The 18,068-nt window shown below is 44.2% G+C and overlaps 1 protein-coding gene across 1 annotated transcript in view; it reads left to right on the top strand.

The window, feature by feature from the left end:
* The window catches only part of PLXNA4 (plexin A4), a gene marked incomplete at both ends in the record, with an annotated part of 402,235 nt that extends 386,213 nt beyond the window's left edge, over positions 1-16,022 (top strand). Inside the window, 3 exons of the mRNA XM_079549350.1 lie at positions 2,130-2,342; positions 15,072-15,222; positions 15,927-16,022. Of these exons, the coding sequence (XP_079405476.1) occupies positions 2,130-2,342; positions 15,072-15,222; positions 15,927-16,022 (460 nt within the window). The remainder of the gene's footprint in view (positions 1-2,129; positions 2,343-15,071; positions 15,223-15,926) is intronic.
* Between the last annotated feature and the right edge of the window lie 2,046 nt (positions 16,023-18,068).

The raw sequence follows: 18,068 nt of genomic DNA, 5'->3' as shown, positions 1-18,068 counted from the left end.
CGCCCTCCTGGGGTGTTAGATGGAGACGAGGAGATACCTTAAAGCATATGAAAAAGTATTCAGTACTTTGAGGGTTTGGAGTTGGATGTAAGTCTTTTTCAATGAGTGACAAAGGTTGACATCAGCTCACTGCTCTATTCAGCAGGTAGAAACCCCTCACTGTACATGTAATAGGACAGCAGGGTAAAGTCAGTACTGGTGGAGGAAGGATCTTTGCAGCACCCCTCTGCTGAATATCCCTGTTGGAAAGAGTCCCTGGGGAACTGTTCCCTCCCCTTTCTCTGTGCAAATACAGAGATTATGAAAGGAACAGCAGAGGAGAGCCATGGGGCTCCCAGCTCATGCATTTTTTTCCTTTTACCAGCCATGCTGATGGCAGGTCGTCACAGCGCTGTGACATAAAAAAAGAAACCCCATGCACCAAAGAGGCTTTCAACTAATGAAACATTAGCATATTATTAACATTATCTGCAGCACTAATCTAAGGCTGATTGCAGCCACTCAGACTAAATGAGCAGGAGGTTTATTTAAGGGGGGAGGGGGAAAGGCAGAATGTGTATGTATTGGAAGGGGGGAACAGGGGCAGTATGAAGAAATCTGTTCAATCAGATTAAATTAACTCTAAGTCACATCATGGGCTTCATTATTCCCAGCGAGGGACATCATCCTCCTATCCCCTCCCCACAGCCATACATACGTGCAGGCTGTGCTTGTCCTCACTGCGGCTGTACTTAGTATACAAACAATCTCAGAATTTTGGCACAGTTCACTCATTCAGCTCTTCCCTTAAGAGATGAACCTCCATTCCCAGCCTAAAAGGTTTCCTTCCCGCAACACCCATTAGGTCTCACTGCCAGCATCTCCCACTCCTGAACTTCTGTCCCCTCTCTAAACAAGGTTGGTTTGGCTGATGAGAGTAGCTGTGTGAGGCTCTCCTCACATTGGCTGGCTGAAGATACTACATATTTGTTTAGGAAAATGTGGTACCATCTCTCTATCACCTGAAGGGTATCAAATGCGGATGTGAATTGTTTATGGTGCTATGAACATGTGAGGGTAATGAACAAATTGGAGGAACTTAGAATCTGAGGAATTTAGCCTGAATGTCAGATGAATTTTTTATACTGAAGAGTTATTCATATCTGGGAAAGTGCAAATGTTGTAAGTTACCTTATGAGTCTACCTAGCATGAAGACAGAGAGACAACAGTTTGATAATAATGACACATCTCAGCTCTTAGGCCATGATCATATGAATGCATTTGCTCTGACACAAAAGGCTTGAGGCAAAAGCTGGAGGTAGATACCTCAGGACATCTGACACAGATGAACAGCTCTTTTAAGTATGAGGGGGAAAAATGAGGGGAAAGCCTTTGAATTGCAATTGGAATAGCATTTCTACGGTTAGGGCAGATGAATTTTCATTTCAAAGGTTGCAACACTTGTTCCCCGTTCTTATTTTTCTCCTTGTGGCAACAGGGTTTTCTCTGCCACATAATAACTGCTTCATGCCCAGGGTGTTGGGATCATACACAAGCTTGGGCTTGAGCTGTGCAACTGAACAGTACATGGCACACAGCGCCTGTCAACCTGGTAGCTGTACCTACCTTTCTTCCCATGGTGTTACTATGAAGCTAAAAGCCAAGTGGTAATTGGCTTTTAGCCTCAAAAGTACCTATTGCTTACCATAAGTTGTGCGAATGAGATGTTTATTCTCATGTGATGAAGCAACCAACAGCAGCTAACCTCACATTTGCACACTAACATAGAGAAGTGAGGAGATATTTCCATCACCTCGAATATACTTTCATTAAAATAATCTCATTAATTTATGTGCAACCTCAGTAAGATGACTGTGACTTTAGGAGTGACCAAATTGGCCTGTGAGGATAACAGGGACAAAACTCATTCCTGAAGTGACTCTTGTGCACCCTGGAGTCCTACAGGGGTAGATCTACCCCTACAGCGTAGATTTATTGTATGTCAATGACAGAGTTGATATCCCAGAATCCCTATCTCCATGCCTTGATCTTTAATTCCTATCCACCAGTCAGCTTTGCAACATCACAAGACAAAGCTTATGAAACTTGCAATTACTGACTTGTCTTTTCCACATTTCTCACCTGACAGCCTGCCATTACGGTTCTGGGTTAACATGATCAAGAACCCACAGTTTGTCTTCGACATTCACAAGAATAGCATCACAGATGCCTGCCTCTCTGTAGTGGCTCAGACATTCATGGACTCCTGTTCAACCTCAGAGCATCGTCTGGGCAAAGACTCACCCTCCAATAAGCTTCTGTATGCCAAGGACATCCCCAGCTACAAGAACTGGGTGGAAAGGTGAGTTTTGGCTCTAGAAATGGGAATAACGTAAGTAAGTTGTAAAATGAAGCCTTGCATCATGGATGGAGGTAAGAGGTATCTTCAGTATTGAGTTTGGTAGCTGCTTCTGGGCTTTTTTTCTTTGATTAATGTCCATGTAGAAAGCTCTGTTTGCCATTTATTCCCACATGCTGTACAGCGCATATAGAAATTTAATTAGAGGTGTGAACTGAAGGTGTTTGCCATCACTGTTTCTCTTCAGGAGAAACTGTTGAGAAGAGGGAGGGAAGGAGGAAGGGAAAGTGACTGCATCTGAGTCCTGTGAGCTTTGTGGACTTCTTATTCTTTCCGTACAGACCAGAAGAAGGAGTTAGTTTCTCCCAGCATCATTGTGACAGTCCCCACACTGCCTTGATCTCAGGGGTCACACAATTATCATCCCGTACTCTGAGTCCAGTAGCTGCCCATGGCAGCTCTTCTGTAATTTGGATGCCATGGAATTGTCAGATTAGTGACTGACGCTCTGCAGGTACTTTCTGAAAGGTCAGAAGTCTTTCTGAGCATTTTATACATATCTGCGGGAACCTGCAGTTTTACTGTTCAATTTACTGCACTAAAGTTCACTCTCTGACAAAGCTACCCTACAGGAAATACAACTAAGACAACTATTCCTACAATACATAGGGATTTCAGTTCCTCTAAGATTCTCTGCAGGATGAACAATAGCACATCTTGTACTCCTTTCAGCAAGACATTGTCTGCTGGAACAAGCCTTGCAGAAGCTGATCTGTGCTTTGTTTTCCAATATGTCACACTTGCCTGGCATTATTGACAGGTTTGGGAACTGCACAGATGGAGAATGATCGCTGTTCTGTAAATACAACGATGGGTTTATCTTACAGATCATTCCTGTACAACAGCATCCCATGTTCAGCAGTGATTTGTCTTGCTTGACTTCATAGGCATTGACTAAAACTGATGTCACCATGCAGGTAATATGAGACCTTTGCTGCAGCAGGCATACTTTGCTGTAAACCAGTCTATCCTCTGGTGGGTAAGATTTTCTCTAATTTTGTGAAAGCAGAGCACAGCTGATGAAAGAGCTCTGTACTCCAGTCAGCATGAGGTGAATTTCTTACAATAATGCTCCCATTGGTTTCTGATTTGTCCGGACAATTATTTTTAGATGTGGTTAAACACTTCTGCAAATGTCGTTTCTAGGCAACCTGTAAGGCTCTTAGAAACTACCTTGCTTAATTATGACCTACTTCTAGTACTGTGTCCAAGTTTCTTGATATGTATTGAGATTGATTGCTGGATTGACCTGGATAGGTGGAAAGAAGTGTTTGAGATTTATTTAGAAGCAGTAGATTTGCACTAGCAGTGACCCAGCAGTGTCATATTCCTGTAACCTGCGTAGTGTATGTAGTTGATGGGTGGTTCATAGAACCACAGAGTCATTTGAGCTGGAAGGGACCTTGAAAGGTCAGTTAGTCCAATCCTTTTGCAATAAATAATGACACTTACATCTCAATCAAGTTGCTCAGAGCCCTGTCAACCCTGAGTTTGAATGTCTCTAGGGACGGAGCATCTACTACCTGTTCCAGTGCTTCACCAATCTTATCATATAAATATTTTTTTCTCCTACCCAGTCTAAATTGACCCTCTTTTAGTTTGAAACCATCTCCTATTGTCCTATCACAACAAAGCCTGTCCCAGAATACTGACCCCTGTGGGACACAACATGATCTTCACTGATCTTCACCCAGACATTGAGCTATTGTTCACCACTCTCTCTGATTACTATCTCAGAACTAGATCCCCTCCACTGAATAGTTCACCCATCAAATCCATATCTTTCCAACTTAGAGAGAAGGATATTGTGGGGGAACCCTGTCAAAGGCCTTCCTGAAGTCAAGATAGATTACATCAGTGGCTCTTCCCTTGTCCATTGTTGCAGTTACACCATTGTAGAAAGCTACTAAGTTGGTCAGGCAGGACCATAGCTTGGTGAAACTATGGTGCTTGTCCTGTATCACCTCCCTCTCTTCCATGTGTGTTAGCATAGCTTCCAGGAGGATATGTTCCACAGTCTTCCTTGGCACAGAGATGAGGCTGACAGGTCACAGAATCATAGAATCACAGAATCACAAGGTTGGAAACGACCTGCAAGATCATCCAGTCCAACCACCCTCCCATTCCTATCAGTGCCACAAGCTACTAAACCATCTCTTGTAGCTCCTCATCCAGGCGCCTCTTGAACACTACCAGGGACGGCGACTCCACCACCTCCCTGGGCAGCCATTCCAGTGCCTGACCACCCTTTGAGAGAAAAAGTTTCTCCTAATATCCAACCTAAACCTCCTCTGGTATAACTTCTTGCCATTTCCTCGGGTCCTACTATTTGCCTGGGAGAAGAGGCCAGACCCTTTTGCACCACAACCTCCCTTCAGGAAGTTGTAGAGTGCAATGAGGTCTGCCCTGAGCCTCCTCTTCTTCAGACTGAACAATCCCAGCTCCCTCAGCCGCTCCTCGTAAGACTTGTGCTCCAGACCCCTCACCAGTTTCGTTGCCCTTCTCTGGACATGCTCCAGGGCCTCAATGTCTTTCTTGTAGTGAGGGGCCCAAAACTGAACACAATACTCGAGGTGCGGCCTCACCAGTGCTGAGTACAGGGGGATGATCACCTCCCTGCTCCTGCTGGCCACACTATTTATGGTCAGTACTTCTCTGGGTCATCCTTTCTACCCATCTTAAACATGGGTGCACAGTAGCCTTTTTTCCCACTCACCAGGTACTTCAGCTGATCGCTGTGACTTTTCAAATATTGTCAAGAGTGGTTTGGTCACTAGATGAGCCAGTTCCCTCAGGACTCTAATTAGGATGCATCTCATCGGGATTGATGGACCTATGGATGTTCAGGTTCCTCAGGTGGTTGCAAGCATGATCTTCACATAGAGCAGGAGGGGCAGTGCTCCCCCCATCCCTACCTTCTGAGCCATCTGCTTGAGGGATGTGTGAAAAGAAGTTGCCAGTGAAGGCTGGTTTCTTACTTACAGCTCTGCTTGACTTTATACCCTTGGAGACATCATGCTTTAGTGAAGAACTGACACATGAGTGAAGAACAGGATATTAAGATTTTCTGGAGCTCAATCCTGTTGCCCAGTGATCTTCAGTAATACCTGTTGAATTTCTCTGAGTTTTCCTGAGCAACAAACAAGGTACATAACACCTCCTGTTGCTAGTAAACAGCACTGCATTTCTGGGCACAGCATGTATTGGGTTATTATCTGCAGTGATGTCTGAAAAACTGTACTAAAACCCAAGGGGAGACCATGACTTTTGGAATATGGTTAGAGCTTCTGCCCTATTAATTCTTTTGTGTGTCAGTGCTACAGTTTCAAAGCAGTGGCACCTGGATGCTGTTGTAGATCAAAGAAAAACTTACTAAGAATGAACAGAATATAATTTTATTTCGTCTTTGAGTTAATTAATTCCTTTTCTCCATGCTGCAACTGTATTCCAATGGCTTTCAGTACTGGTGTGAGTTATTTCTGTAGTCAGTGCCAGCTGGAGGCAGCATCATTCAAGACCACTAGACTTCTTCAAAGACTGAATCATAACTTAAAAAGATTTTCCATCAGGAAGTGTAAGAAGTGGTTTAGTAAATCAGAAGAACCTGAAATCAAATGAACTTATTTGATGAAGAAGAATCTGTAAGAGGGCAATTAGGCAGCAGTGAATTGTAACCCTTCTTGAAGGCACACTAGAGTAAAAGCCAACTCTTCTCTTTTAATGTGGCTGTTCAGATGGCAGCTGAGCTGGGCTACTCCAAGCCATCTCTTTGCAACTACTGGTTCTTCAGTGTGGAGTGTGTCTTTAGGACTCACAAAACTCAAAGCAGGCAATTGTCTTAGGACAAGAAATAGCAGAGAAAGCAGCAGACATAAGCAGTCTCCAATTCATGTTAAAATGTCTTTCCAACTTTTTAGAGGGTGAAAAGGAAAAGGACATAATGCAGTTTTTGGCCTCACTAATGGTCTGCCTTTACACACTGGTCAACCAGGAGTTTGATTTCAGTGGTCTTTTTCAATGCTATTGGAAGCAGAGCTGGATTCTGTCTGCTGTAGCAAACTCACTGAGATATCCTGACCAGTAAGTGCAAGTGCAGCATTCAAATGACACGATCAGGGCTTTCACTTTGAAAACGCATGACTGAAAAGCACCTAGGCACAGCCACAACTTGGGATTCCTGCAGCAGAAGATGAGGTGTGGGAGAAGCAAGAGAATTAACTCAGGAAATGGGGATGTACTATTTAGTTTTTGTTGAAGCCATGAGAAGTCACTCTGTGGCTTTAAAACAAGGTGGCAGCTTTTAAAATATCATAATTTTGTCTATTGAGAAAAAGGGGGAAAAATGGGAAAGATAGACCAGATTCTCATCTGACTTCTGTTAGTAAAACTCCATAGGCTTTGCTGAATTTACATTAGAGCAGCTTTAGATCTGCATCTTTTCAAGTTTACTTCAAATGTCCCCTTTGAGCCCAGAAATCTGGAGAACTTGGGAGCATTTGATGCAATCCCCAAGCATTACAAAGTGGAGCCTGTTCTAATTGTGACTGTCTCATTAGCATTCAGCGCCACACTGAAAAGATGACAAAGGGCTGAGGCTGACCTTTCATTTCTCTCCATGCTGCCAAGCTTATGATAACACTTGTTTGAACTTCATTAACACCATTTAATTGCTTGCATCACAATCAATACGATGCTTCCCCACTGAAGCCTGGCACATAGGCATGGATGTAGGAGACTGCAAAGGGGCAGAGCACAAAAAGCAGAAGGCAGAGTTTTTTCCATTGCACACTGGTGTCCAAAATACCTGCAGTGCTGCAAGAAGAGGAATTGGTGCTTTTTTCTCATCCCTGTGGGTATTTGGTCAAGTTTTAGTGTGAGTTAAAAATAGTTCCATAAAGAAAAGCTGGACTTCAATGGAGACACTGCATATATTATTAAGACTCTGAAAATCTTTTAATCAAGGAAGTTCAAAATAGATTTGACATGTTTCAGACTAAAAGAAGTTTAAAGTGACCTTATCAATAGGATTCAGAGTTAAAACATCTGCAGTTCATTAGGTTAACCTGAACACAAACACTACCCAACCTAACTACTGGGACCCGGAGCCTGTGTTTGTGATCTCTTTTCCTTCCTTTTCTTGAAGTAGCCATGTTTTGCATGGTGTTAACTATCTGATGTCAAAGTCTTAAGCTCCCTCAAAAATGCTGTGGGAGCTTGTTTGGAGTATGCAGAATAAATAGTCTGGTCCTATTTGGTATCTAAACCTATGTCACTTTTCAGCCTGTGATGTCAGACTGCAGTCAATAGATGGTCACTGCCAGTGCGGCCATTTTGCAACAACTTTTGGTGACAAAGACAAAATGTACCAGTTTAGTAGAATACAATACACTACACACACCCCAACACTGTAAAGCAGTGAGATTTTTAACAGATATAACCGGGTGACCTTTTAACTCCAAAGGCTTTAAAAGAGAGCATCAAATAACAACTGGAAATGCTTGCTCTACTTTAAAAGCAGTCTTGTGCATCTCTTTTCCCTGATAGAAAGAGGGCTAAAGGGATAGCATACCAATGGTCATAGAATCATAGAATGGCCTGGGTTGAATAGGACCACAATGATCATCCAGTTCCAACCCCCTGCTATGTGCAGGGTCGCCAACCACCAGACCAGGCTGCCCAGAGCCACATCCAGCCTGGCCTTGAATGCCTCCAGGGATGGGGCATCCACAGCCTCCTTGGGCAACCTGTTCTAGTGTGTCACCATCCTGTGTGTGAAAAACTTCCTCCTAATATCTAACCTAAACCACCCATGTCTTAGTTTAAAGCTGTTCCCTTGTCCTATCACTATCCACCCTCGTAAACAGCTGTTCTCTCTCCTGTTTATACACTCCCTTGAAGTATTGGAGGTCTCCCAGGAGCCTTCTCTTTTCCAAGCTAAACAAGCCCAATTCCCTCAACATTTCTTCATAGGAGAGGTGCTTCAGAGGTGCTCCAGTCAAGGATAAAGGGAGTTGTCAGTAGAGGTCATAAAAAACAGTGCTGGAAAGGGCCTCAGGTCAGCCTGCCCAGCTCCTGCCTTAGGGCAGGATCAGCTCTGTCTCACATCTTTCTGACATGTTTTCTTAAAGTCTTCCAGCAATCGAGACTCTCTTCTCCTTCTCTTGGGCAATCTGTTCCTATGCTTCCCTCTCCTTCACATCAGAGTGGTTTCCCTGTTAGTCAGCCAATAATCTCCCTGGCTTTAATTAAAGCACTGGCCATCATCTCACTGCATCCCCAAGTGTATGGGGTATAGTTCACTCCCTCTCTCTCTTCAGCAGCTTTTGTTGTACTTGAAATCTGTTCACTTTTTGTCTCAAATGAAACCAAACAACAAACCTGCCTGATACTTCTCATTGCAGTATCACACTGCTCTTACATAGTACAGATTTCAGCAAGCAAAATGAATATTTGTCTATACTCAGAGGGTACAACCTCAGGACCATGTAGACTCTGCACTAAGAGTGCTGTGGAAAGCTTCTGCTCATGGAGAAACTACCAGTTCACTCTTCAGGCACTAACTCAGTGCTGCCCATCCATTCTCTGTCGTTTATTCCGAGACAAAAAAAAAAAAGCAGGAAAAAGCATGCATGTGCAAAAGAAAATCCTTTTTCTTTGCTGTCGTGCTGTTCATGCCACAGTCCAATTAGTGTCCAGCAGCTTGGCCTTGAACCTTTCTCTGAAATGGGATTGATCTGAAGTAACACGGTCTTGTGGCTGCCTGTAGATGAATCAGCATAAACTCAGACTTTGCAGCTCAGATGCCTCCTAGCAAAGTAAAGCTGTCATGCTTAGTCAATAGAAGGACTGACAACATGTCCTTGCATTGCTTCACTTGATCCCATCAGAGAGCTGGTCACTAGGTTGTTCCCAAGCTTTCATAGAATCATATCATAGAATTGCTTGAGTTGGAAGGGACCCTTAAGAGGCCATCTAGTCCAACTCTCCTACGACGACCAAGGACATCTACAGCTAGATCAGGCTTGCTTTCCTTCAGCCATTCTCTGCTATAGCAGTCCACTGTATCCCTCTCAGACATTTCTTCCTCCTTCAGTGGTCCGGATACAGCCGGCTATTGCATAACCCTAATTATGTTATTGTTGTAATTGCGTCTGCCGTCTGCGGCACATGGATTCGTTACAAGCTTTTCATATGCTAAAATGATTATTAATGAGTGCAGTCCCAACCCAGTGATGGCACAACAACAGCCATGACAAAAAGATCTTTTGGAAGGCAATTAGCTCCATGCTAAGCTGCCTAAACCACATCTCATGCTGGAAAATTTCAGACTGCAGAAAAATCATTGGCAACACGGCTTTTCTCTTCACTTTGATGAGTTAATGAGCTACTGAGTGGCAGCAGGCACAGTTATTTTTTAGAAACAGCACCACGAAGGAGCCTCTGCAGTTGGTGATGAAGAGAAGAGCAAAAATGCCCTGCCCTGCCCCCAAACAGAGGGCAAGATGCATTCCCAAGGCACAGTGGTATTGCTTTCCTAAAGAAAACGAGACAAAACCAAATAATCCAAAAAAATCAAAGCAGAAACTTCCCAGAGAGAGTTGAGGTTGTTTAAGTAACAAGAGTAATTGTTTTGTTGAGACTAAGAGGGAGCATTGCTATTCCCATTGCTATGGGCTGTCCTGCTCATGCAGGCTGGGGTGTGCTGCTGTGATAATAGTTGGCCTAGTGATCTCCTATCACCCATGTGAGTTGCCAGTGTGCTTGAGCAAGGGTTCATTACAGATTCATAGAATCATAGAATCATTTGAGTTGCAAGGGACCTCTTAAGGTCAGCTGGCACAACTACCCTGCAGTGAACAGGGGGACACCTGCAGCTAAAAAAGGTTGCACGGAGCCCCATCCAGCCTGACCTTGAATATCTCTTGAGACAGGGCATCGATCATACCTCTGAGCATTGAGATTCCTCCCAGTTTCTTGAGGCTTTCATTGTTTCTGGTTTAGTAAACAAATTTTCCCTGCCGCATCAGAGAACGAGCAGCCTTGAGGTAAGAAGTCAGCCTCCCCTTGTGATTCAGGGGAAACTCGAGCATGTAAAGGATCTTTAGATATGTATCTGTGTTGGTTTCACACTGATGGGCAGCTAAGCTCTACAACATCACTCTCTCACTGCCCCTTGTCAAAAGAATAGCAGGAGAAAATAAGATGAAAAAAACTCATAGGTTGAGATAAGGACAGGGACATCACTCACCAATTACCATCATGAACAAAACAGATTCAGCATAAGGGAGATTAATGTAATTTGTTGCCTATTACTGCCTAGACCAAAGCAGAGAGAAACTAGAAGCGAACTAAAAACACCCTCCCATCATCTTCTACCTCCTCCCCATGAGCAGCAGAGGAAATATGGTCAATCCATAATGAACCATTTCAGGCACTTCTTGATAGCTCTCTTCTCCTGTTCCAGCATGAGGTCCCTCCACTAGGATGACGTCCTTCCTAAAATGATCCTGTATGGGCTTTCCACAGGCTGCAGTTCCTCAAGAAATGTTCCAACATGGGTCCTTACCACAAGGGGTGGACTGCTCCACCATGGGCTTCTCTCCATGGGCTGCAACTCCAGAATCTGCTCCTGGAGTACAGCATCCAGACCTGAAGCCCCAACATGGGAAAGACGAGAAGCTTTTGGAGAGGGTTCAGAGGAGGGTCATGAAGATAATCAGAGTGCTGGAACACCTCTCTTACAAAGACAGGCTGAGGAAGATGGGATTGTTCATGGAAGGGACGGTTCCATGCCCACATCTACCTGCTCCACCATGGGTTCCTCCATGGGCTGCATGAGGAGATCAGTTCTGCATGGTGCCCCATGGGATGTAAAGGGACAGCCTGCTCCACCATGGCCTTCTTCACAGGCTCTGACCTCCTTCAAGCCACATCCACCATCATGGGCTACTCCTCTTCACAGGCTACAGCTCCAGCCCAGGGCCTGCGGGGGATTTCCATGGGCTGCAGCATCCTGCAGACCACATCCTCCTTCTCCACCATGGGCTCCTCCACCAGCTGATCTTTACATCCTACCCCACGGGCTGAGGGGAACATCCTGCTCCACCACAGGCCTCTCCTGGCTTATGGTCTCCTTCAGGCTTCATCCACCCTGTGGGCTGCTCTCAAGGAGTTCTTTTTCCAGTCTGTATATGCAGCTGGGATTGCTTTGACTCAAGTGCAACACCTTGCACTTGGCCTTGTTGAACCTCAGTAGGTCTACATGGGCTCAGCTTTCCTCTTTGTCAAGGTCCCTCTGAATAGTGTCCCTTCCTTCTGTTGTGTCAACTACGCCACTCAGCTTGATGTCATCAGCAAATATGCTGAGGATGCACTCAATCCCATCATCTGTGTCACTGATAAAGATGTTGAAGAGAATGGATCTCAAGGCAGACCCTTGTGGGACCCCACAAATGGCTTTTATGGTTCTTTCCTGATCCAGAAGCCATCAGATTAGGAGTGCCCATAGGAGCTGCATTGTTGAGAAGATTCTTCCCCTGCAATACCTCACATTTTAGCTTTAGTGTGAAAGCTGTCAGCCACAAGGGCAAAGGAAGGCAGTACACAGGCAGTCTTACAAATGCTGGCAGTGAAAATTCAAGGAGCTGTGGGATTTGGTGACAGCTTCACAGTGGTTTTGAAGGCATTAGAAGTATGTAAATGGCAGAGAGACCCTAAGTACCACTGAGGATCTGGGCTCAAATAGAAAGTAAATAAAGACTCAGCAGGAATGTTGTCATCTCCCTGCTAGGATGGTTTAATGTACACATTTATAATTTCTTTAGATAGCATTAATGATGGCTTCACAAGAAACACTTCTGTATAAATAAATCATCTGCCCATCACAGAGTTCTGATGAAAGGAGATTGTATGTCTTCTTCCTGTTCTAGTGGCCAGGTTTGATTACTGATACATGCTTTTTCATTTTTTTTCCTTTTTTTTTTTTTTTTTTTCCTACCACTTCCACATTATCTTGGTTTGCAGTCTTAATGGGAAAGCACTGCGCAGCTGTATGATAAGGTAAACTGAGGGAGATGGGACACTTTGGTGTGACATTGGGTGACAGCCTTTGAACTGAGTACACTGAAATCACAGCTTGTGAGTTTGTCATGGTTGGAGAGAAAAGAAAGTCTACAGCACCTGATGTTCAAATCATTGCACCCTGTTCTTTCCTTTAGGGACCACTGTGTGCTGCTCTTTGTTGTTCACATAAATAATGGGAATTTCATCTTGCTAGGAGAATCTCTCAGCAGGGCTGCAAAAGGGACTCGGGAGCTTTCAGACCTTTGTGAGTCACAGACCCAGGAGAGCATCACTACCAAGTGAAAGGGAGACATGAGAAAATTGGAGAAGCTGACTGTATGTGTTCCCTTGTTTCTGTTTTAGGAAGCTCCCATTCCTGCACCCACTATCCCACTGCCATTAGATGAAGGAGCATTTCAACTGGTTGCAAGAACCAAATTGGAAAATGGAGCACAGTGCTACTGCTTTCCTCCACCAGCCTTATTTATTTTTGTTGTGATGTAATCCCCTTCACTTTTCATTTCTTCCAGCAGGAGAGTGCCTGTGCAATATTCATAAGGAACTGGGCTCTCCTCCATGGACTCTTCTTAGGCACCATAAATCAGTGCATTTCACTGCAGTGCAGACTTACTTTTCTTATTGCTTCCCAAAGGTCTATGAAATGTGTTGTTGCACGTGAACATAGTTTCCTTTGGGTGCCAAGGCACACCTTATGTTTTAGTTGTAAGACTCTAGGGTTCTCAGTAATGTGCATTGGCCTTGAGGATCCTGTTACAACACTCTCATGAATTCTACAATTCCCTGACACTTCCTCTTGTCAGAAGTGTATGCAGAATAGGTCTGATTCTGTCTATCTGCTCATGCTTGGGACTGTTTGAATTTGTTAGGATTGGCAAAAGTCTAGAAATTTCTATTCATCCTGCTCACCAACTGCTACTGGAGGTAGTTCTGTAGGACAGCTTCTCATGGGGTTTCCAGTTCTCTCCTTTCCTCACACACAGCTGTTCAGGCCCAACTGGGACTAGGGGTTAGGCAATTTATGAAATAAAATGAAGCTCAGACCACTCATTATTGAAGTACTGGGACTGGGCAATAATTAGAGCAAGGGACTAAATTAGAATGGAATTTTTGGCTTTTCCTGAGCCCAGAAGACAAGAAGATCTGTCTCCAGGAAGAATAATGTTGTGAATGCTGGAAGCTGCTGTACAATTTATGCGGTTTGCATTAGACTTTCTGTTGAAACTGAGTCTAGATCTGGAAGCAGTCAAGCTGGAAGGCTATGCACAGAGGTGGGAGAAAGACCTCTGGCTTCTGTGTCTTTCTTGACTGAGGGTTACATCAGCTCATCTCTCTGCAAAACCAGGATAGTAACTGAGAATAACATATTGCAGTCAATGAGGATGGGACTGTGGGGCATGAAATCAGACTGAAACCACACTGGAGCTTTCTGGTGTGGAGGGCTTTCCTCCCAGTGCTCCTGCATTCCGTTGTTTTTCACAGGAGACTTCTGCAGCTGCTCGTCTCACTGTCGTACAGAGTATTTTCCCACTTGTATATCTGAAGGATCCTTATCATACAGCACTTCAGCATCAAATTTCTCTGCAGTGGAAGGCAGCCTCCATCTCAGCAGGTGTCTCGATGCTGTTTACAGGACACCTGTCAGCTCTTTTGGCTCCCTGTCCTCTCTGCCTCCTAATTATAAATTTGTGGATTGCTGCAGCTATGGGCTTTTTTTTCTTCTCTCTTTTTTTTTTTTTTTTTTGTTCCTTGTGCACAAAATGTCAAATTGCAGAAATTAAAAATGTAAATGATGGTGTCTAATTAACCAGTTGACAGCAGAGCACAGCTGCGAGTGACAGTGACTGATTACCTTCTGCAAACCTTGTCCTCCAAGACCTGCCTTACTCAGGGGATGAAGGACTTAAAAAATAGTAACTTCCTTAAAGAGACATTGCTCTGCTGAGAAAGTCTGATGCATGGGCAATGGTCCTGGAGGTCTCCATATCCAATGGATAAAGCCCCAATCCTGAACTCGAGGTAGATTTTTCCCAGTCAGAGAGGGATGGAATTCTATTGCTAGAAACGTGATATAACACTAGCAGCATAGCTGTTACTGGGATAGACTGGTTTGAGTGGGGAACATAGATAATCTTAGAAATGTATGCAAATCTAGTAGTATAGATGGCACAGAAAAGGATGTAAGGGAAGTTTTGTGTGTGGGAGCAAAAGCCTGAGGTCTCAGAGGGTGAAGAGAACAGTGGGACTTCCCTATGGGACTGGAGGTTTCAGAGCTTTTGAATGCCTGACAAAGGAGTCCAACAGCAGATCTTATTTCTTTGACAACGTGGATAAAGTTAACAAGATGTTCTTTGGGATCTCAGTCTCAGAATAGGGTTGAGTGATTACAGCATTTATCTATTATTCAGGAATAGTGGCTCACTCTAATTTCTGTTTTAGTCTTCTTCACTGCAAAAGAAGGGTATGACAAGACATATCATTGATGCTCTAGAAGAGCCTAAGAGTGTTAAGTTTATTCCATATTGTTGATGGCTTTCAGTTATTGTCTGCATGCTCTGTCCCTTCAAGAAACACTGTAATTCTCTCTCCCAGGTACTATTCGGACATTGCCAAAATGCCAGCAATCAGTGACCAGGACATGAATGCATACTTGGCTGAGCAGTCTCGCATGCATATGAATGAGTTCAACACTATGAGTGCACTCTCAGAAATATACTCCTACGTTGGCAAGTACAGTGAGGAGGTAAGAGCCTCAGAAAGGGAGAATTTCTGCAGAGCCATCAGACAATCCACCCGTTCTGATAGCTCAGCATATGGCATGGCTGCCTTTCTTCATCCTGGATGAGGGGATGATGGATTTAGGGAATAAAAAACAAAATCTGGGATCTGGAGAGTTTGTTGGTTTCCCCAGCACTCTTCCATCTGATTCTCCATTATTTTAATTTTCTGATATTGGTCAATCAAAATTAACTGGCTGTAGCTGATAATCAGAGAAGATCTCCATAAACTCTTCATCACACGTGGCCAAAAATTGTTGAGGCATATATGCCCAGTACCATTTACAATACCATAAAGCACCCAAGAATGGTCTATCAAACATGAAATGGATGTTATGGGTATCAAAGACCAGATGAGATAACTTAGAACATCTGAAGTGGCATGGCAAGGTAATGAAGAAATCTGCCAAATAATTGATCTTCAAGATGCTAATCCATTTGATTTGTTGCAAAGCAGAGGTTTGCATTCAGCCACATCAGCACCAAACTGCCTGCCTAACTCCCTTCTGGCTGACTGACCTGCATTGTATGATCTAAGCTAAGTTTGGGGCTCACTTTTCTCGTAGGGAAAATTAACCCTCATCTGTTGCTGAAAGGTGCTGGACTTAGTTGTTTTGAAAAATAAATATAAAAACAGAGCCATGTCACTTCTTTCTCTCTCTTTTTCCAGATTCTCGGAGCCCTTGATCAAGATGACCAAGCTGGGAAACAGAAGCTTGCCTACAAACTTGAACAAGTCATAACCCTCATGAGCATAGACAGCTGAGAACTGTCCTGCCAGGGACACCCTGGGAGGGATAAACCAAGTCGTGCCTCACTCAAGATCATCATCTTTACCAAGTGCAAGTTTTGATTGGCTGTAAGCAGAGTCACCTGAACAGCACTCCTCTCTCTCTCTCATTTCTTTCTCTTTCAAAATCTGTGGACAAAGTGAGAAATCCCCAGGGGTTACAAGAAAAGATTGCAGAGGAATCTTAGCTCTGGGGATATCAAGACATTTAGGTGAAGCTCTCATTTTCACAGCTTCCCCTCTGCCTTTATTCTACAAGAGAAAAAAAAAGAACAATTCCACAGAAACAAAGCAAGACAAAACAAAACCCTCCCCCAGCATCGCATCATCACTCTGCAGATGGGAAATCGAGAGGTCACCTCTGTCATGCTGCTTTAACTGCCCTCCTGGGGATGTAGCCTCCGGAGTGGACATAGAAATGAACTCAGTATTACTAAATGTCTCCCCAACGGGAAGGCAGCTTGCCTGCAGGGATCCTGAAGGGTAGGAGGAAATCAAGATCCTCTCCTGCAGAGCCATTGCAACTCTATCTCTTGATAGGGACCCACTGGGAGAGGAACACCAAGGCTCCCCGCAAAATGCCACAGCTCCGCCAGAGTGGGAACACTGTGGCTCTTATCTGCCTGGGCAAACAGCGGTGTAGTTGCTCTCTTGGGGCAGTAGAAGGGTCAAGAAGGGAGGATGGAGACTAACAGTCTCCTGCCCGTGTGATTCATATGGTTATTCTTATTTTTCAAAGAGACCTGTGTTCCCCTCCGTCTTTCCCATTGTGTCCTGTTGGTCGTAGCACTGCTGCAAAAATGCTCTCTCTTCTCAGTGGCATCCCGTTGGTGGTGTTTCTGTTCCTTCTGGCAATGGACAGCACAGCATCTCCTTTGCCCCACCTCAGCTTGGAAAGCAGGAACCACAAGTCTCGCTTTGTTCCAGACAAGGAGCGTGGCCTCAAAAAAACCAACCAGAGGGTTTTTTTTTTAAAGCTGTTTGTTCTTTTCATTTTTATTTCCACAACTGAAACAAAGCTATTGTTGTTTTTTTTTTTTGGTGGAATATAAGAAGGATATTAAAGGGCTTGCTGTGAAGCAAGGTAGTGCATAGGACTGATGGTAGAAGCCTTCCTTCAAAGCCACTCTGAAGAGGAAATATCATCATATACTTTGGAAGGAAATCTTGGAAGAAGCCCAAACGAAACACTGCAAAATTTTCTTCCATCTAGATACTCCAAGTCAAACTGCATGTTTTCTGGAGATGCGCAAACTATTGTAAGCTCATTTGCCTTTTGGTGCCAACTCCTGGCCCTTGCTCTTTTACATTCTGGAACCAGCAGTCCTTGTTGAAGGCACAGTTGCTGACTGTGACGTGTTTGCTCTCTCTTTGCACTTCCTATCCTTTCAGAGATCATTGTCATCACAGGACAAGGATGGGTGATCACCTTGTTCTTTCCTCTGTTCGGCTCCTCCAGAAGATCTACATCTCAATCTATTTCAACGCCAACCAAATAGGAACGAGCTCCTGCATCCCTTCTGCATTTGGCCAGTTTCTCCTGCAGCTGCTGGCCTGTTTAATGCTGTGGTTCATTGCAGTGGAAGAACCATTGCTGCAGAGCCTTGAGGGAACTGGAAAACCTTGGATCTGGTATACCACAGAGGCAGAAGCCAGGTCTGTGTTGATCTCGCCTGAATGGTGCTCAATAACAAGTGGAGGATTGGCATCGTGTAATGAAGAATCAGTCCTCATCCATCTTTCACCATCCTCCAAGCTACAGCCTTGGTTTACTTTGCATCTGGGTAGATGAAGGGGTAAAGACAGGGTGTGTAAATTGATTATGGAACAAGTGTATTTGGTTTTGTTCATGCTTCTTGCTAGCAAGCCTGAACCTCTTCAGAGCAATGGCTCATAAGTGTGTGTGAAGGAGGAAGTGGTGCAGGCAGGGGTCAGATAGCAAGCAGATTCCATTCAGCCAAACATACACATGTAAGAAAGTGTTTCTCAAACCATTTAAAGAACAGCAGTCCAAAACTGGGT

Source organism: Tetrao urogallus, assembly GCF_951394365.1.
Source record: "Tetrao urogallus genome assembly, chromosome: 1".
In the NCBI taxonomy this organism is placed as follows: domain Eukaryota; kingdom Metazoa; phylum Chordata; class Aves; order Galliformes; family Phasianidae; genus Tetrao; species Tetrao urogallus.
Note: the sequence above shows the minus strand (reverse complement) of the source record. Positions and strands in the feature narration are given on the sequence as shown.